At 36.4% G+C, this 19,914-nt stretch overlaps 1 protein-coding gene across 1 annotated transcript in view; it reads right to left on the bottom strand.

Moving 5' to 3' along the window:
- LOC137616615 (chromosome transmission fidelity protein 18 homolog) overlaps positions 1-19,914 on the bottom strand; it is a 113,245-nt gene that overhangs the window by 73,799 nt on the left and 19,532 nt on the right. The window contains exons 5-6 of the mRNA XM_068346520.1: positions 6,276-6,446; positions 3,654-3,803 (exon numbers count right to left, since the gene is read on the bottom strand). Coding sequence (XP_068202621.1) covers positions 3,654-3,803; positions 6,276-6,446 — 321 coding nt within the window. The remainder of the gene's footprint in view (positions 1-3,653; positions 3,804-6,275; positions 6,447-19,914) is intronic.

Below are 19,914 nucleotides of genomic sequence, written 5' to 3'. Positions count from 1 at the left end.
TATATATATATATATATATATATATATATATATATATATATATATATATCTATCTATATCTATATATCTAAAGTAGGAAGATGTGATGTAGTTCTAAGGGAAAAGTATGGGAAATATGTCTGGGTAATAAGCAAAGCTCTACCTCCAGTTTGTTTCTACATTATGATCAGAGATAAATGTAAACAAAACATTGGTTGCCATTTTTTATCGTGCTTTTTAGCATGTTTAGGAAATGCATGATATAAAATCACCTTTACTATTTGTGCCTGTTTTAGTTTAGGGTACTGTAGTACATGCATTAAATGTTCTGTACATTAAAGGGTAGTTTGTTAACAGTACTACGTACAAGGGAAGGTTTTAAAAGTCTGAATATACATGTTGAATAAATAGGTAAATATGGTGTCACTACTTCGCGGATTTTCACCTATCGCGGCCGCGACTGGAACCTATCTACCGCGATAAACGAGGGTTCACTGTAGTGTACTTCACCAATTAGTTGTGAAAACAAATCCAGTTTAGCAACAGCGAATAAGCACGTCTTGTCGGGAGCACGACAGAGAGAAAATTGAGTTCTTTGTTTACATTGAGTACTGGGTATCTGGACGACAGATGGCGCTGTTGGGCACACCCGCAACCTGTGTAGCGATCGCTGGCGAATTTTACCTTAGAGTTTTCTGTCGAACAACAGAGTTGCACCTATTATAATCACCGGCTAAGTTAAATATTGAAAAACTATTATTTATATTAAAGCAAATAAATGAAAAAATAAAATATATACTGTAATAAATATAAAAAATAATTTAATATAAAAAACTGTGATAAAAAGGAATTTAAATCTTATCCATAAAACTTACATTCCTTAAAAATATCAAGACCTTAATAACAAACTCTCAGTCCGATAAAATATCAAAACATTTTCTTTGCTAAAACATAAATATCACTCTCTTCTAGAACCAGTGCAATTGCTAAAATTATGATATATGGTTAAAATAGTGTCACATACACTGCACCTGGGGACTGCTTTATGAGATGCGCACATTAAAAATCCATTTGTAAATTTTGTATGACCAATACGTAACCTTGTTAAAATTACTTCAGTCCTTTATTTTTGTACTGAAGATTCCCATAGTGAAACCATTGGTTTAATTTGTTGTAACTTATTACAATCAGATTCATGATTCAACTGACATTGCCATTTTTCTATTATGAAACACTTAAAGAGGGCTAATAATCTCTCACGGGTAATTTATCGACTTGTTTTGATAAATCTATTGGCGATTTAACTGCAGTATCTAATTTTTCCTCACAAAAAAACAACAATAATCCAATATATTTCAATATTTACCCATTGGGAATATAATGTTAAGGAGCTCTTTAATTTTCAACACCAGTTGGTTCTGATCAGTGTAACCTTTTAAGGCTTCTATGGCTTCTTGAATTAGTATACAGTAAATGACAAACTTATGGTTCACTCTATCTTCAATTGTTTTAATAATGTCAATTTCTAATCTAGTTCAGGATTGTTTGGATGTAAATAATGATGCTTTACTTGGTAATAAGAGCTAACCATTTTTATCTGGGATACTGCAAGCACAGCCATCACCCATTGAAGATTTAGAGAGAGAGTTGATAAAATATGAAAGGGGTAGAAGTAGTAATAAGCAATAAAAAAAAGCATGAAAGAGATTTAAGTGCCAAACTGAAGATAAAAATATTCCACAGTTTGAGAGCCCTCTTGCACATCACAAGGTTTCAACAAGGAATAAGATTCCATGCTGAAACCGAGTGACTCCATCAAGGCATTCTCTCGTAAGAGAGCACTCAAGGTTGTAAGATATGGAATAAAAACTCTCAATATGAATTTGGAATGTTCTTCCACTAATAACCTCTATCTCTTATTTCTTAATTGAAAAAAAAAAAAAAAATTCTTAAAAGGAAATCTATTTAAACATAGCATGAGCTAAGAATAGGAAATGTGTTCCACTCTAATTCTAATTTTTCTTCAGTTTGTGAAAAAATCACTGTGGTCAAATTAAAAAAAAAAGCTGGCAACTTTGATTTACGAACTAACTGAACTGGTTCCCAGAGAAGGTATACAGGGTACTTTCCTGGTTAATCGTAGTGCTTCAAACTAAAAAATAAGTAAAAATTTGAGTATGATAATTGAACACATTTCTTATCATCACGTGATAGTAATTCTAAAAACATCTCTTTTAAAACATGCAAATTTTTCGTTAACAAATAAAGATTTTTCCAATTATCGTAAATTCTAAATAAATTCTAATTTCCTTTATTTTCTTCATTGAAATAACAATTCTTCCACCAGAAACTTATTCATACATATGATAATTAAATAACAATAATCCAATTTCAAAATCTTAACCTTCCTTGAGAGAGAGAGAGAGAGAGAGAGAGAGAGAGAGAGAGAGAGAGAGAGAGAAAGATCTTCTTGTAACTAATTCTAACTTATATTTTCTATCAGTATGTAATACTCAAAAATTTATTTAAATATTCTACGGATCTCTGAACCACGAATAACTTAAACCATGAAGACAGAACCCACGAATACCAAGGGCCAGCTGTATTTTGTACCTTGGATGTCTAAATATCTCAGGGATTTACCACTCTGTATACCATGCCAAGGGTTCCTCAGTCTTCGGCATTATAGAAGAGACGTTTTCTCAGAGTATCTATTAGATTTGATACAAGCTGTAACTTTTTCAGTAGGGGGAGAACATGGTTCAGAGCCACACATAAAAGGCTATCACCAAGCCAAGGGCCAGTTGTGGAATAAAGTTTCCAGCTCAGAGCCAACAATGGAGATCTACTGCCTGGCCATAAACCAGGTCTTTAATAAATGAGTTCGTCGTCAACAGTCACTCTCACTCATATGTAACAGGGACAGCACTGCTTTCTTCAAAGGGAGACTACCACATAGGTATGATGAGAAGGGAAAAGGAACACTAAGTCAGAAAAAAAACTGTAGTAATAGAAGTGGCAGAGAAAAGAACAGGAGGAAGGCCCAAGAAATCTTGAAACAGGGTGATAAATTAAGGCTTACCTATGACAAAAATTAGGGTAGACAGTACGAGACTCAAAAGAAAAGAGAAAACCTATTTGCCATCAAACGTTGCAAATGGAATAGCTGATGTAAATATGTTAAATTGATGATGATATTTCCCCCATTAGATTTGTGATAAAATAAATAATGAGTAAAAGAAAAAAAAATTAAATATCTGGGTATAAAATAAATACAAAATTAAAATATCATGATAAATGTAAGATGGTGTAACAAGGTAAAGTTAATACATTTCAAGGAAATAAAAATTTTGGAGTCTTTAATGATAGTTCCTTAACTCAATAAGTGACATACCGTATTTCAAATTGCAAAGACAGGGAATGCTTGTTAATAAAATAAGCCTTTTTGAGCACTCATTGATCTATTAAATACCCAACAAAAGGTATTACCTATATTTATATTAGACAATAAAATCCACTTAAGGAATAGTATTCTGATAGCATAGGTTATTGTGATGTATATTCAGTTAACTTTGATATTAAAGCCATAACAATGAATAAATAAATAGTAAGTAATGTACGTCAGAGGTCCACATAATCATAGTTTATATAAACAAATATAAAGGTTTACTTACAGGACGAAGGTTTGGTTGAATGATCTGTAAAAGAAACGGAAGAATGTCTTGAACAAGCGCTACATTATCAGCAAATGCTCTTGCTGCAGGGCTCATCTCATTGACCATGGATGTCAAAAGGCTACACGTTTTTGTCACTTTCTGATTCATCTGAAATAAAGACAAAATATAAAAACATCTGTAGAGTATCCCAGAGCTTATTACATAGATTTTATTTCTATGAAACTCCCATAGCATTCATATTCCTTCCTACTCAAAGCTGGTTAAATGTTAAAATCTACCCTTAACTAAAAAAACCTGTTTACTTTTCTTGTAATAAACCTACCCTTCTAATGCAATACAGTACAGTATTTGGATTATATGGTGGTGTATGGAAATACTAATGCACAGTTATATCATATACCTTTATCTTCCATTTTCTTATCACTATATTTGGTCAAACACATGTTACTTGGCCTCCAGATTGCAATTTGGTTTTTTGGATAATTCTATAAAAGTATGCTGTTATAAAGGGATACAGATTGACCAGCCCGATGAGCCAAACTTAACTCTTACATAATTGGCCGGAATAAATTTGGGAGATAAAATATATATATAAAATCTTAATGATAAAAAATAAGTTAGACATTAAAACCTATGATAAAGATATCAAATAATGCTCTATTTAATCTGTAGCTTGACAACATTAAATCTTAAAAACAGAAAAATACTCAGAATCAGATAAGCTGTTTTAAAAACAACACATTTACAAAACATATGTTGGATAGTTAAAATAAGGTCATACTCAATGCACTTGGGGATATCTTCCATGAGGTGTGTCCATTTAAAAGTTATGGGTTAATTTTGTATAACTAATATATAATCTTGCTAAAATTACTTCCATCCTCTTAACACTTTGACATGCTGATTCCCATGGAGAAATGATTGGTTCTATTTGTTTCATTTTATTATTCTTTGGTTCATTATTCCATATTATTTGCCATTTTCTTACTATAAAATGCTTGATGATAGTTATATAGTTCTTAGCAGATAGTTTAATAACACATGGTAGACCTATAGCTAACTTTAAAGCAGCATCTACTTTTTCATTACTAACAACCCCAACATGGGCACGAATCCTACATATGTCAACATTCATCCCTAAAGAATAGTTTTTTATGGACCTCTCTAATTTGTAATACAATTTGGTTTGTATGAGCATAACATTTTAGGGACTCTAAGACTTCCTGAAGCAGAATAAATGACAAACTTATAATTCACTGTATCTTCTTTTAATAATGTCAATTGCTAATAAAATCACGGATTGTTCAAACATCAATGTTGAGGCTTTACTAGGTAATGATAGCCAACTTGTTTTGTCTGAAAATACTGCAAGATTTGGAGCCATCAGTATATAAAGTATAAAAACATCCTTTCCTTTGAATATGTTCCAAGGCTTGTTGTTTATGACTAGTTGACTAGTTATATGTTTTTGATACAGAAAATATTATGAAAACATATTCATGTTTACTTTATGATTCAAGGCAGAGGAATGAGACTTGGTTGAATTAGGTTCATTCTGATATTTGTAGATTGTAGTAGCCAATTTGCTCTTAAGGGGAACAGTGGTTCTGGATTGTTTATAATGAATAAATGATTGGTAATTATCTCGCATCATAACATCAGTGGTCATTGATACTGATTAGAGTATGCTTAACACACAATTGATAACTTGATATAAAACTAGAAAAAAAAAAGAAATTAATACATAACTTAGCTATAAAAAGTTTAAAATTTAATATATTTAAAAACGAGTAAGAAGGCCAGCTTCCAATATAAACTTAAAAATGCCACTGGCATTATACAAAATATTTCCTCCAAGAATCTTTGCGAGGATGTACCTGCCATCTTCATTACGAGCCTCAGAGAGGAATTATTCTCTGCTATCCACAAGACTGGTACATTCAGTAAGTAAATGCCTAACAATCAGAAGAATGAATGATTGTTGATTATCTGTCATCGTCATCAATGGTCATTGATGCCAATGGGAGTATGGTTAATGATGAATAATTAATTCTAAAAAAAAAAAACAGAAATAAATAAATGACTTTATAATAAAACAATTAAAATGTCATGCAAATAGTATCAATAATTTCAGTGATTTATCAATCTTCACACCTTTCGGCATAATTCTGATTGCATGAATTCAACGACCTCTGGTCTACTATTTCTGGATCATCCATGTCGTATCAAAGACAAACCTCCACCCCCACAATATGGAATACTACATGGGACAGGTTGAGATAAGATGATATGATAGCACTTAACCAAAAGGATCTTCAACATTGTTCTTAGGTTCAATATCCTCACCAAATATAAACATATATTGGGTTGTTCTATTATGCAATGGTTTATTCTGCCACTATAGGTGTCAAAATAATCAATGTCAACACAAATCTGGATCTAATTGAATTTTCAAAAATAGGCAAAGTGATGCTTGTGGCAGCACTATCCAGTAATCAAATAAGTGTTCCAAAAATAATTTGTGCACAGATGCTACCAAATAAACAAAGATATTTAGCTATAAGAATTTTTTCTGCATAAATTTGAAAAGCACATCTGCAGATAATGTAAACTACTTACCTCTGATATCTGGGTAGGAAACTGAATCTTAGGCCATTGGTGAGTTGCAAAGAGAAGGTGATAACAAACACACGAGTAGGGAAGAAAGGGTAACATGACCCAAGCTTGGCTATGCATGATCTCCTGCTTCACTATATCAGAGAAAATTGCCCAGTCAAGCCCACGGGAAACCTGAAATGAATTTTGTGTTAAACAATATTATACAATTTTCAGAGAAATGATACAAGACAGTGTCTCCAATTTACAATGAAAAAATAACAGAGTTTGGTAAGGAAATAGTTATTACATAACATTTGCAATAAACAGTGAATGAATAACCTGTGATTTCCTTTAATATTCAAACAACGGAAATGAGGAATAATGGAATTTCAATAATAACATCATTTCTCTCCAGAGGCTTTGTATGTCAATGTTACCCCTTTATAAGGGAAAAATTTCAGCTAGCATCTACTGATAATAATATGCTGTGCATGTGGCATAGCCTTCTCCAGTCTCTGAGTAGAAATAATTCCCTATCCTCTTGATGCCAATAGTCAGTGGGGAGGAGGTTGGGCATTTATATGATCATCGAGTGAGTATAGAAAAATATTTATCATTAAAATTCCATGATTTTATACAAAATTCCCCTGAAGTTCACATTCCTGACTCCCACATTCTAATGGTGGTGGGTAGCCAATGAAGGAAAGCAATAGGGCATTAATTCTAATTAATCAACTAAATAATGTCTTACTTACCTTAATCTAGGATTTCAAGTAACTCTCTACTGTAGACTGACATTTCTAAATATTTTGTTTTCACCTAATTATTTATAGATAAAAAAAACTTTATCATGATGGACCTACACACATAATTTCCAAATACAAACAAATTAAATTTGAAAAACTAGTAGACTGAAATCATAAATCTACCAAACTAGCAAAGTTCATTCACAATGTTATTAGACAACATCCCCAGTAGCCAGTAAAGGCCCTAAAGCCTAACAATCGTAGTACATAAACCAGGACTTTTCAAGATAATATTTTGCCAAAACTGATTTAGTATGTCACTGAGCTTTTCAAAGATATATCTTTTTTTTAAATTTTGAGATCTAGCTGCACTTCTTATATCAAGAACCCAAATATTCAAACCTTTCACTAGATTTGGATCCAATAGTTTGTGAGCTTTTGGGACCAGAATATTACATTCTTGGACAGAGGTTGTGGTAGAATACTAATATCTCTAATAAAATTAGGCCCATTACTTCTAATGCCTGTAGTTTTGACCAAATAATATAGAACAGCTCTTACCATTTGATAAGAACTATTCTCTGAACTAATGACCACTTCCTTTTGTAAAGAAGGAATATGAAAAAATTGTTGCTAACGTTTAGTCTTATTGATATATTTTAGCCAAGAAATTACACAAAAGATAAAATAAAATTATGATCCCAAAAGCCTACTATAAAAGACATTGCTCATTTTACTGATATCTAAGTACACAGAAATAAAATTTCAGCGGTAAGATGTTAAGGGAAAGCTTGCCGAAGGTTCAAAACATCAACTTTTTAAATATTGTAATAATATGCCTAAATCTAAAAAACATATTTGGCTAAGGTGTCTCTCAATATTAAAAGACCTAAAAACTCTTGCTTCAATACCCGATACAGACAAATCTAATTCCAGATGCTTAAGCACATAATTCAGCATAGATTTATATGTTAAATGGCTAACATTGAAAGTTTCTTGGCATAGCAAAGGAAAAGTAAAAAAAATTAAACAGATCACCCAAACTAGTGCTAGTAACTGATATATTTCTTGATTTACACCAGTCAAAATGAACAATCAACTGTTATTATACAGTATATAACAATAGTAGACTGTATTTTGGAACCTATGATTGCCAACCTAAGTACCTCAAAAGCCCTTTGCTTCTAAGAATACAGTGGATAAACTCCAGTGGATCAGATATAGCTCTTATGGGTTTAGCAGCATTACCTTCAAAATTGGTTGTCTAAGAGGACCACAGATCTGTGAATCATTCCCTTTGCCGTTAAAATATAGAGTAGTTATCAGCACCACCCTCCTATTTTCAAGTCCTGAACTTTTTATCACCTGTAAAAAATCCAGATTTATCCAGTATGGAAAAAGGGCATTTACCTTCCATGGTGAACCAAATAAATCCATCTTCTTCAATGAGTTTGCAAACAAGTCTACGTTTGGGAGACCCAACTCCTTCCAAAGTTCTGGACATACTAGCAGATGAAGTGACCATTCATTTGGACACATTTGACTTTTTTATGCTTAGCTGATCTGCTATTTTATCTCCCCAAAATGATCCAAGGAAGAAGAATTATTCTTCTCAAATTTGTCCATGTAAATAGTATTACTGTACTTCTATCCAGTACGGGAATTGATATTATTTTTTTTAAAAGGAGGAGATCAACCAATCCATAAGTCAAACTCGACTTTTACGGAGCTGGTCTGATTAATATGAAAATACGAACATCACATGAGTATAGAATATGTTATAAAATTGTTTTGGTTTCTATTATTATTATAATTTTCTTTCATTATTATTATTATCAATTATGATTTATTGTTATCATTATTATTATTATGATCAGACACCATGGGACAGTCATTTTTTACCTTGAAAATGCATATGATACTGCATGCAGATATGGTATCCTTAAAACCATTCATGAATTTGGATTAAGAGGAGAGCTACCACTCTTTATCCAATCATTTCTTTAACATAGAGTTTTTCAAGTGAGAAGGGGGAAACTATCAGAGTAAATGTCAGGAAGAGGGAGTCTCTCAGGGTAGTGTGCTGAGTGTAACCCTGTTTGCACTAGCAATTAATGGGATATCCTCAGTCATTCCCCGGGATGTTCTCTCAACACTATTTGTAGATGATCTCTCCATATCATTTGCTGGAGCTAGAATGGCAATGGTTGAGAGAAAACAACTCGCAATGGACAAAATTATTCAGTGGGCTGATATGAATAGGTTTAAGTTTTCAACAAGCAAAACTACTATTGTACATTTCTGTCGTATCCAGGGAGTACATCCAGACCCGGTATATACATGAAAGGTCAACGGATCCCATGTGTAGGTGAAGCTAAATTTTTAGGATTGATTTTCGATTGTATGTTGACATGGGTTCCACACTTAAAGGTGTTAAAAGCTAAATGTCTTGAGGCATTGAATCTTTAAAAAGTATTGTCCCATACATCATGGGGGCAGAATGTAGAACTATTTCAAAATTATACAAGGCCTTAATTTTTTCCCAAATTAGTTATGGGTGTGAAATATACACCTCAGCCACCCCAAGCCAATTAAAGATATTAGATTTAATACATCATGCTGGTATCAGATTGTCCACAGGAGCATTTAGAACCTCACCTATCCCAAGTCTCCTTGTTGATGCTGGAGAGTTACCTCTAGACCATGTCTTCCATTATTCGGTATTGGTTTAGGTTACAAAGACTTCCCAACTCTTTAGCTTTTCAGAATGCAAGCCTTGTAAAGAAGTCAACATACTTTGAGTTGCACCCAAAATCTCCTCAACCTTATGGGTTTCGAGTAAAAGCATTATTAAACAGTCTTGATCAAATTAGAGGCAAGGTACTTCCATTTAAGATACCATCAACCCCTCTGTGGAAATTACCAGAGATATCTTTCTGTAAATATTTTATTGGTGCTAAAAAAAAAACATGACTGAATCAGAAGCTAGGTCTCTTTTTATGGAAGATGTTGAAGAACATAAGGAATCAACTTTTATATATACCGATGGGTCCAAATCCAATGCTGGCGCTGGATTTGGAGTATATAGTAGTTCTTTTAACTGTAAAGGTGCACTTCCTTCAATATCTTCCATATTTACTGCTGAATTATATGGCATACTAACCGCTATTGAGAAAATAGCGTTAAAAGAGGGCAATTTTACCATTCAGTGATTCAAGAAATGTCCTTCAAGCTTTAGAAGGTTTTAATTCTCGCAACCCTTTAATTTTAAAGATTTTACAGCGGCTTCTAATTATTGGCCTAAGAGATAAAACAGTTCAATTTTGCTGGGTTCCGGCACACGTAGGTGAGTCTGGAAATGAAGAGGCAGATTCACTGGCAGAGAGTGCTGCAACCAAGTTGCTACCAAGAAGGACTCCCATTCTTTGTGATGACTTTTTACCAGCAATTAAGAATTCTATTTATAACAATTGGCAACAGCATTGGGATAGTTTAAGCGAAAATAAATTGAGAGAAATATCGATTGCTATATCCCCTTGGAGGTATGATGGGATGCCCCGAAAATGGGAGACTACTCTTTGTCGTTTCCGCATTGGTCACACTCGAATGACGCAAAAGTTTCTGCTGGCTGGCCAAAACCAACCATATTGCGACGACTGTTTGATACCCTTGACAGTGAGGCATTGGTTGACTGAATGCCCAAGTTATAGCACTGAAAGAAATAGATATCCGTTCGAGGCTCGTGGTGAAGATGGCAGGTTCATCCTTCCCAATATCCTTGGATATGATGTGTCGTACAATGCTAGTGGAATTTTAAAATTTACATCACAAGTAGGTTAATGCTATTCAAATTTTATAACATATTTACTTCTATTGGCATTTTTAGATTTTTATCAGAAGCAGGTATTCTTAAGGCTATTTAACTTTTATAACATATTTACTTCTCTGGATTTAATTGAATATTCTTTCAATCTTTATTTATAATAAACGATGTCAGCGTCAATGACCTTCGATGTCAGGATGCCAAAAAACTTCAAATTAATCAATCAATCAATTGGGGATGCCCAAATCAATTAGAGAACCCAAAAATCAATTGGGGAAGCCCCAAATGAATTGGAGGAGCCCCAAATGAATTGGAGGAGCCTCAAAATCAACTGGGGGAGGGTCCCCCAAATGAATTGGAGGGGACCCCAAATCAATTGGGGGTGCTCAAAATCAATTGGGGAGCGCCAAATCAATTGTGGAAGCCCAAAATCAATAGGAGATGCAACAAATCAATTGGGGGCAATCCAAAATAAATTGGGGAGCCCCGAATCAATTGGGGAAGCCCCAAAATAAGTTGGGGATGCCTCAAAATCAATTGAGATAGCCCCAAAATAAATTGGGGATGCCCTAAATCAATTGGGGTAGCCCAAAAATAAATTGGGGACGACCCAAATTTATTGGGGTAGCCCAAAAATCAATTGGGGACGACCCAAATTTATTGGGGTAGCACCAAAATAAATTGAGGACACCCCAAATTAAAAGGGAGAGTCCCAAATTGAATTGGGGATGCCCCAAATCAATTGGGAGAGGCCCAAAATATAATGAGGGAGCCCCCAAAATCAATTGAGGGAGCCCCATATCAATTGGGGATGCCCAAAATCAATTAGGGAACCACAAGATATATTGGGAGAGCACCAAAATCAATTTGAGATGCCACAAATAAATTGGGGGCGGCGAAATCAATTGAGGGAGCCCCAAAATCAATTAAGGGAGCCCTAAAATCAATTTGGAGAGCCCAAATAATACTGGGACATCCCAAATCAATTGGGGGACTTGCAAAACCACTTGTGGATGCCCGAAATCACTTGGGGAGCCCCAAAATCTATTGAAGAGCCCCAAAATCAATTGGGGATACCCCAAATCAATTGGGGATGCCCCAAAATCATTTGGAGACACCCCAAAATCAATTGAGGGAACCCCAAAATCACTTGGGAAGCCTCAAAATCAATTGGGGACAACCCCATATGAATAGGGGTGCGTCAAAATCAATTGGGATTGGGGAAGCCCCAAACCATTTGGAGATGCCCCAAATGAATTGAGGGAGCCCCTAAATCCATTGGGGAGCCCCTAAATCCATTGGGGAGCCCCTAAATCCATTGGGGAGCCCCTAAATCCATTGGGGAGCCCCAAAATCAATTAGGGAGCCCCAAAATCAATTGAAGGAGCCCCAAAATCAATTGAGGGAGCCCTAAAATCAACTAGGGGAGGACAAATATTGGAGACATCCCAAATCAATTGGGGGGGCCACAAAACCACTTAGGGATGCCCGAAATCACTTGGGGGAGCCCCAAAATCAATTGAAGAGCCCCAAAATCAATTGGAAAGCCAAAATCAATTGGGTAGCCCCAAAATCATTTGGAGACGGCCCATATCAATTGAGGGTCCCCAAAATCATTTGGGAAGACTCAAAATCAATTGGGGACAACCCCATATCAATAGGGGTGCCCCAAATTCAATTGGGGAGCCCCAAAATCAATTGAGGACCCAAAATCAATTGCAGGACCTCCACATCAATTGGGGAGCTCCAAAATCAATTGGGGATGCTCCAAAATCAATTGGGGGAGCACAAAATCATTTGGAGGAGCCACAAAATCAATTAGAGGAGCCCCAAAATCAATTGGAGGAGCCCCAAAATCAATTTTGGGAGCCTCAAATCAACTGTGGGAGCCCCAAAATCAATTGAGGGAGCCCAAAACCGATGAGGGAAGACCCATATTACTTGGGGAAGGCCCCAAAATCAATTGGGGATGCCCCAAATCAATTGAGGGAGCCCCAAAATCAATTGGAGATGGCCCAAATTAATTGGGAGTTCCAAAATCAATTTAGGAGTGCCAAAATTAATTGGGGAGCCCAAATCAATTGAGGGAGCCCAAAATCTATTGGGAGCCCTAAAATCAATCGGGGAGATCAAAATATATTGGGGACGTCCCAAATCAATTGGGGAGGCTGCAAAACCACTTAGGGATGTTCAAAATCACTTGGGGAGCCCCAAAAATCAATTGAGGGAGCCCCAAAATAATTTGGAGACATCCAAATCAATTGAGGGTGTCCCAAAATCATTTGGGAAGCCTCAAAATCAATTGGGGAGAACCCCATATAAATAGGGGTGCCCTAAAATCAATTGGGGACCCCCAAAATTAATTGATGCCCCAAATCAATTAGGGAGCTCCAAAATCATTTGGAGACGACCCAAATCAATTGAGGGAGCCGCAAAATCAATTGGGGAGCCCTAAAATCAATTGGAGGAGCGCAAAATATATTGGGGACGTCCCAAATCAATTGGGGAAGCCGCAAAACCACTTAGGGATGCCCGAAATCACTTGGAGGAGCCCCAAAATCAATTGGGGATGCCAAAATCAATTGGGGGACCCAAAATGATCATTTACTTATTACTGAATCATAAGATGTCTTCACCTGGTTTTATTAGCAACTATTGTGTGGAGTGTGCAAGGGAATTATTTCTCTGAGATCATGATCTGTATTTTCTTTGTGTATTGTGCTGGGGACAATACTGTTAAAAACTTAAAGCACAAAGAAAACTTGTTTTTAGTTCAGGGGAAAAGCCAGGAAAGACTAAGCTAGTTGATTATAGCATGGATGATACAACAATGACACACGTTCACTTTTAGACACTTCGCATAATCAGCCAACTTTTGGTAGTGATGAGCTTCATAAGCTTTTGACATCGCTAGTTTTCTTTGTTAAAGTTCAGAACACAGGTAAATTTTCTCTTAAAAGAGGTAACTAGTCATACCGGCCTGATGCTAAACCTAACCTATCTCCCTTCCCAAATTAAATCTATTGTTAATAGTGTTTTTTCAGTGAAGGTTTTGAAAGAGTCACAAGCCTCTCAAAGAGCCACAAATTCTTTAATACTCTAGATCCTTCTGCTGCTAAACCCTTGCAAGCCGCAATACTCATCACTATATCAGACGAACTAGATTGTAAGACAGAAAAACGAGTTGGTAGTCTGATCATTATATCCCTCGATTCCTAGATTAAGCAATTCTTAAGCACCTCATATACTTAATTGAATAGCTTGACATATCGTATGACTTCTTTAAATTCTAATTGGGTGAATGAAGTTTCAACTAGAGTTGATTGTTTTCATCCTGTTTCAGTTAACAGAGAATACTGTTCACTTACAAGTTCCACTGCTAGCTCATCACACAGTAACTCTAGCATAGTAAATGTAGGCTAATGTGTCCTTTGTGCACATGCTCAGCAGCACCTCATGATATAATAATCACACTGATAAATCAAATGATTCTCACTTTCTTAAATCAGTTTAACCCACAATACAGGAAGATGAAGAGAAAGAAAACTTGGAGGCAAACCTTGAAAGTGAGAAATCATCTCCTTTTCAAATCTTACGTAATCTTAGGGATGATAAATACCCTAATAAGTAGGGCAACATAAGTTTGGAAACTTCTTTATCCACCAAATCTGCAGAAATAGATACTGTACTTTCGAGAACTTTATATCCCTCAGTGTGGTGGATAGAACAGATACATTATTGTCTGAGATTCAGGAAAAGACTTGCAATCCAAGCTCCTGTTTAATCCTTTAAACTTCTAAAATTCAGCGATCTGCTGATTTGTATAAGACTCATCAGTTGTACAGTATTACATTTGAATTTTATTTCCAGTCTTGACCCCATCATTGTGCCTCATAAACTAAAATCTTCAAATTCACAGGTAGGGAGTGTTTTAGAATTACTTGATCACCCAGACCCCATGCTTAGTTGTGATAGTCTTAGGCTTGCTCAGGAATGAATAATATAGGATGTGACTAGCTTTAAGTGGTAACAACGTACTAGTATAAATGTCATCAACAAGGACAATATGTACAGCATTAGCAAATTGGAAAGTTGTTTTTTTACAAGATCAGTACCTGTCTAGGCTATATGAGTGTCATAGACTTGCTACTGTAGCTTTTCACAGCTTTTTAGTATTTCAAGGAAAGTCTGGTTATTGCCATGATTTGATAGATAGATACTTTTATTCACTATGAGCTTCATGTTTTTTTGTGGACAATATCTTTGGACCAGGATTCCCTTTAACTTGCCTTTGTTGGGTCATATCTTTGGTTGAGGATTCAGTCTACCAATTAAAAAACACAACTGCACTGCCATACTTATTCCTAACATAAGTCAGTATAAAGTTTACTGAGCCCTCACCAAGAATATACTAAACTAGTCCTTCTGGCTGTTGTCGTATATCTGTAACCATAACCCAGCTGGTATAAGTAAATGTTTTGGTTGTTGAAAGAGATTGGAGGGGCAGTTAAATAATGAAGCTAAGCTGGATAACAGCATAATTCCTATTTGAACAATGATGAATCATCTCTCCTTATAGAAGCGACAATTAGTCTCTGTAAGAGAAGCTAAGGGTCTATCTGGACTTGTTTCCAACAGACACTTACAGATGTTTAAAAGCTTTGTGTGATAGGATAATTATCCTTCTCAAATTAGTAGTCAAATGGGGACTTGTCTGTCATTGAAACTATGATGGATATACCAATTCTTTGGCAGCATCTGGTCTCACTTTATATCCAGTTATGATGTTGGTTAGTTCCTTGTGGACACCAAATGTCTTGTGTTTGTAATGCAGTGAGCAATATTTTTGTATCTTGTATGTGATGTACATCTTTTGATTTTGTCATAAATTTGTTTTGACCTCAAGTAGTCTGCACTCCTATTAAAACCAGCATAGCCCTGTTGAATTCAACACATGTCGGTAAGGGTGGTTTCCATGTAAATCTCTACTGTTCCGTCACCCCTCTTGAGAGGGTAAGATCTCCGCTAGATTTCTTACTACACATCGATACTTGTTCAACTTATAGGTTATTCATTTTCTGGAGATAAAGATGCACTGACTTTGCATAGTCATTATTCCCTGATGCTGCAAAGTAGAGAATCATGCCTGACATATGTTTGGCTATGAAGAACATTTTCAAGATATCCCCTATGTCTATATAAAATAGCCAGAAAGCAGCTGTAAATTTATTTTTACAGTCATTCTTTTGATTACTTATCTGTTCACAGAGTTTTTGAAGACCATCAAACTTATTATTATCCTCTGCATATTTTCTATCCATCAGTTCATCATAAAGTGCAGATGCTTATTGAAGCTCAATATTTGTCAAATGTTGATTGAGTGTGTACCTTCGTTACTAGGTTTGTCTTCATAATCATCAAGCAATGTTATTGGCATACTTGACAACACTGAGATTACAAAAAAAATTTTCTTCAATCAAGGAGTTAACTACTGCACTGTAACTGTTCAGTGAATACTTCCTCTTGGTAAGGGTAGAAGAGACTCTTTAGCTATGGTAAGCAGCCCTTCTAGGAGAAAGACACTCCAAAATCAAACCAATGTTCTCTTGTCTTGGGTAGTGCCATAGCCTCTGTACCATGGTCTTCCTGTGTCTTGGGTTAGACTTCTCTTGCTTGAGGGTACACTAAGGCACACTATTCTATCTAACTTCTCTTCCGCTTGTTTTGTTAAAGTTTTTATAGTTTATATAGGAAATATTAATTTCAATGTTGTTACTGTTCTTAAAATATTTTATTTTTCCTTGTTTCCTCTTCTCACTGGGCTATTTTCCCTGTTGGAGGCACTGGCCTTATAGCATCCTGCTTTTCCAACTAGGGTTGTAGCTTAACAAGTAATAATAATAATAATAATAATAATAATAATAATAATTATAATAGTGTCTCTAAAAAGATCAAGGTGTTGAGGACAGCATCAGTGAGGAACAGCCCTTGCAATTATATGCTTCATAATATATTCAATTGTGTTCTCGGCATACATCAACAACTCACAAATACCAGAACCTTCCATGAGATATTTAATGCTTCCATCAAAGCTCATTTTTATGGAATACTCCCATGTATAACATTATTGAGTACACCTTCCACCAAAGGGTTGCACAAATGTTACAACTGGTGTGACATTGAAGGACTTGGTATAATCAGAAATTAATTCAAGGGTTGAGAATACACAAGAAACATCTGATTCATTCAGGCAAATCATTTTTGGATGGCTGCTATTGTACAGATAATGCATAAGACCAGACCAATTTGCCAATGTTTGGGGATTTAGTGATTTTTTCTATAAAATTCATGTCAACAGTGGGTTTGTTTGCACTTTGGTAATGTATTTTTGTTATCTCTTTCTTCAATAGATCAAAAGGAATGACTTTATTTCTTAGGACTTAAGTTTGGCATTACAATTTTAGGGTAACTGGTAACTATCTATACTCCACAAAAAGCTCTTTTTCCCTACAAAGTTTTGATTTTGTGATCAACATTGTCTGCAATGAATTGCATAAGCTCATTTGTTAGATCTGACAATTTGATCCACTATCTGGTGCTGCATTCCATTCAAATCACTGAACTTTATGGTGGCAAAAACTATATGAGCATGCAATGAATTCATGAGAAAATGTGCAGCAAAGTGGAGATGAAATGCACAACCAATGCAATCTGCAGGGGTGCAATTAAAGCCTTATGTCTTGTAGCTTTAACAGAGGCTAATCTAACATCATCCTTTGAATTAGAGCCTAATGATCCAAGCATGAAGAAATATGTTATTTTCATTAGTAAAATAAATTTTTGAATATACTTACCCGATAATCATGTAGCTGTCAACTCCGTTGCCCGACAGAAATCTAAGGAGGGATACGCCAGCTATCACAATACTAGAAGGGGGTGTACTAACAGCGCCACCTGTGGCCAGGTACTCAAGTACTTCTTGTTGACACCTCCTCAATTATTCCTCGATCCCACTGGTTCTTTATGGGGAGGAAGGGAGGGTCAATTAAATCATGATTATCGGGTAAGTATATTCAAAAATTTATTTTACTAATGAAAATAACATTTTTCAATATTAAACTTACCCGATAATCATGTAGCTGATTCGCACCCAGGGGGGTGGGTGAAAACCAGTGAACAAGATTAAAGGATAGCCAAGTATCCCCACATTTCATATAACAGTTATCTCTAATAACAAATGAAATAATAAGTACCTGGTAAGGAAGTCGAATTGAACCGTTACTCTGCCTCTTTTTTAAGTTCGTCTTCCTTACTGAGCGCAGCGTTCCTCTTGGAGGCTGAATCAACCCAAGGTGCTAAAGTATATAGGGTTGCAACCCCTACTAAAGGACCTCTACACAACCTTTAACCCAGGCGCTTCTCAAGAATGAATTGACCACCCGCCAAATCAAAAGGATGCGGAAGGCTTCTTAGCCTACCGTAACAACCATAAAAACAACAAAAGAATTCAAGAGAAAAGTTAAAAAGGTTATGGGATTAAGGGAATGTAGTGGCTGAGCCCTCACCTACTACTGCACTCGCTGCTACGAATGGTCCCAGGGTGTAGCAGTTCTCGTAAAGAGACTGGACATCTTTCAGATAAAAGATGCAAACACTGACTTGCTCCTCCAATAGGTTGCATCCATTACACTCTGCAGAGAACGGTTTTTATTAAAGGCCATCGAAGTAGCTACGGCTCTTACTTCGTGGGTCCTTACCTTCAGCAATGCAAGGTCTTCCTCCTTTAAGTGAGAATGTGCTTCTCTGATCAGAAGCCTTATATAATACGAAAGCCCATTCTTGGACATGGGTCTCGAGGGTTTCTTGATGGCACACCATAAGGCTTCTGACTGTCCTCGGAGAGGTTTAGACCTCTTTAGATAATATTTGAGAGCTCTGACAGGGCAAAGAACTCTCTCAAGTTCGTTACCTACCATGTTGGAAAGGCTAGGTATCTCGAACGATCTAGGCCAAGGACGTGAAGGAAGCTCGTTCTTTGCTAGGAATCCAAGCTGGAAAGAACATGTAGCAGACTCGGTCGTGAAACCAATGTTCTTGCTGAAGGCATGAACCTCACTGACTCTTTTAGCTGTTGCCAGGCAAACGAGAAAAAGAGTCTTGAGGGTAAGGTCCTTGAATGAAGCTGACTGGAGAGGTTCGAACCTAGATGTCATAAGGAACCTTAAGACTACGTCTAAATTCCAGCCTGGAGTGGAAAGACGACGATCTTTAGACGTCTCAAAAGACTTAAGAATGTCTTGAAGGTCCTTGTTGGAAGACAGGTCCAAACCTCTATGGCGGAGAACTGAGGCCAACATACTCCTATATCCCTTAATCGTAGGAGCTGAAAGGGATCTCTCATTTCTAAGATGAAGCAGGAAGTCAGCTATTTGGGTCACAGAGGTATTGGTAGAGGATATTGAATTGGCTCTACACCAGCTTCGGAAGACCTCCCACTTAGACTGGTAGACCCTACGAGTGGAAACCCTCCTTGCTCTGGCAATAGCCCTGGCTGCCTCCTTCGAAAAGCCTCGAGCTCTAGCGAATCTTTCGACAGTCTGAAGGCAGTCAGTTGAAGAGCGTGGAGGTTTGGATGTAACCTGTCTACGTGAGGTTGACGTAGAAGGTCCACTCTTAGAGGTAGAGTCCTGGGGAAGTCTACTAGCCATTGTAGTACCTCTGTGAACCATTCTCTTGCAGGCCAAAGGGGAGCAACCAGCGTCAGCCGTGTCCCTTCGTGCGAGACGAATTTCTGCAGAACCTTGTTGATTATCTTGAACGGAGGGAATGCGTACAGGTCGAGATGGGACCAGTTCAGTAGAAAGGCATCCACATGAACTGCTGCAGGGTCTGGAACAGGAGAACAAAACAGAGGAAGTCTCTTGGTCATGGAGGTGGCAAACAGATCTATGGTAGGTTGACCCCACAAGGTCCAAAGTCTGTTGCACACACTCTTGTGGAGGGTCCATTCCGTGGGAATGACCTGATTCCTTCTGCTCAGACGATCTGCTGACACGTTCATATTGCCCTGGATGAACCTCGTGACTAGAGA

Source organism: Palaemon carinicauda, chromosome 22, assembly GCF_036898095.1.
Source record: "Palaemon carinicauda isolate YSFRI2023 chromosome 22, ASM3689809v2, whole genome shotgun sequence".
In the NCBI taxonomy this organism is placed as follows: domain Eukaryota; kingdom Metazoa; phylum Arthropoda; class Malacostraca; order Decapoda; family Palaemonidae; genus Palaemon; species Palaemon carinicauda.
The sequence above is the reverse complement of the archived record's forward strand: the minus strand, read 5'-3'. Positions and strand labels throughout refer to the sequence as shown.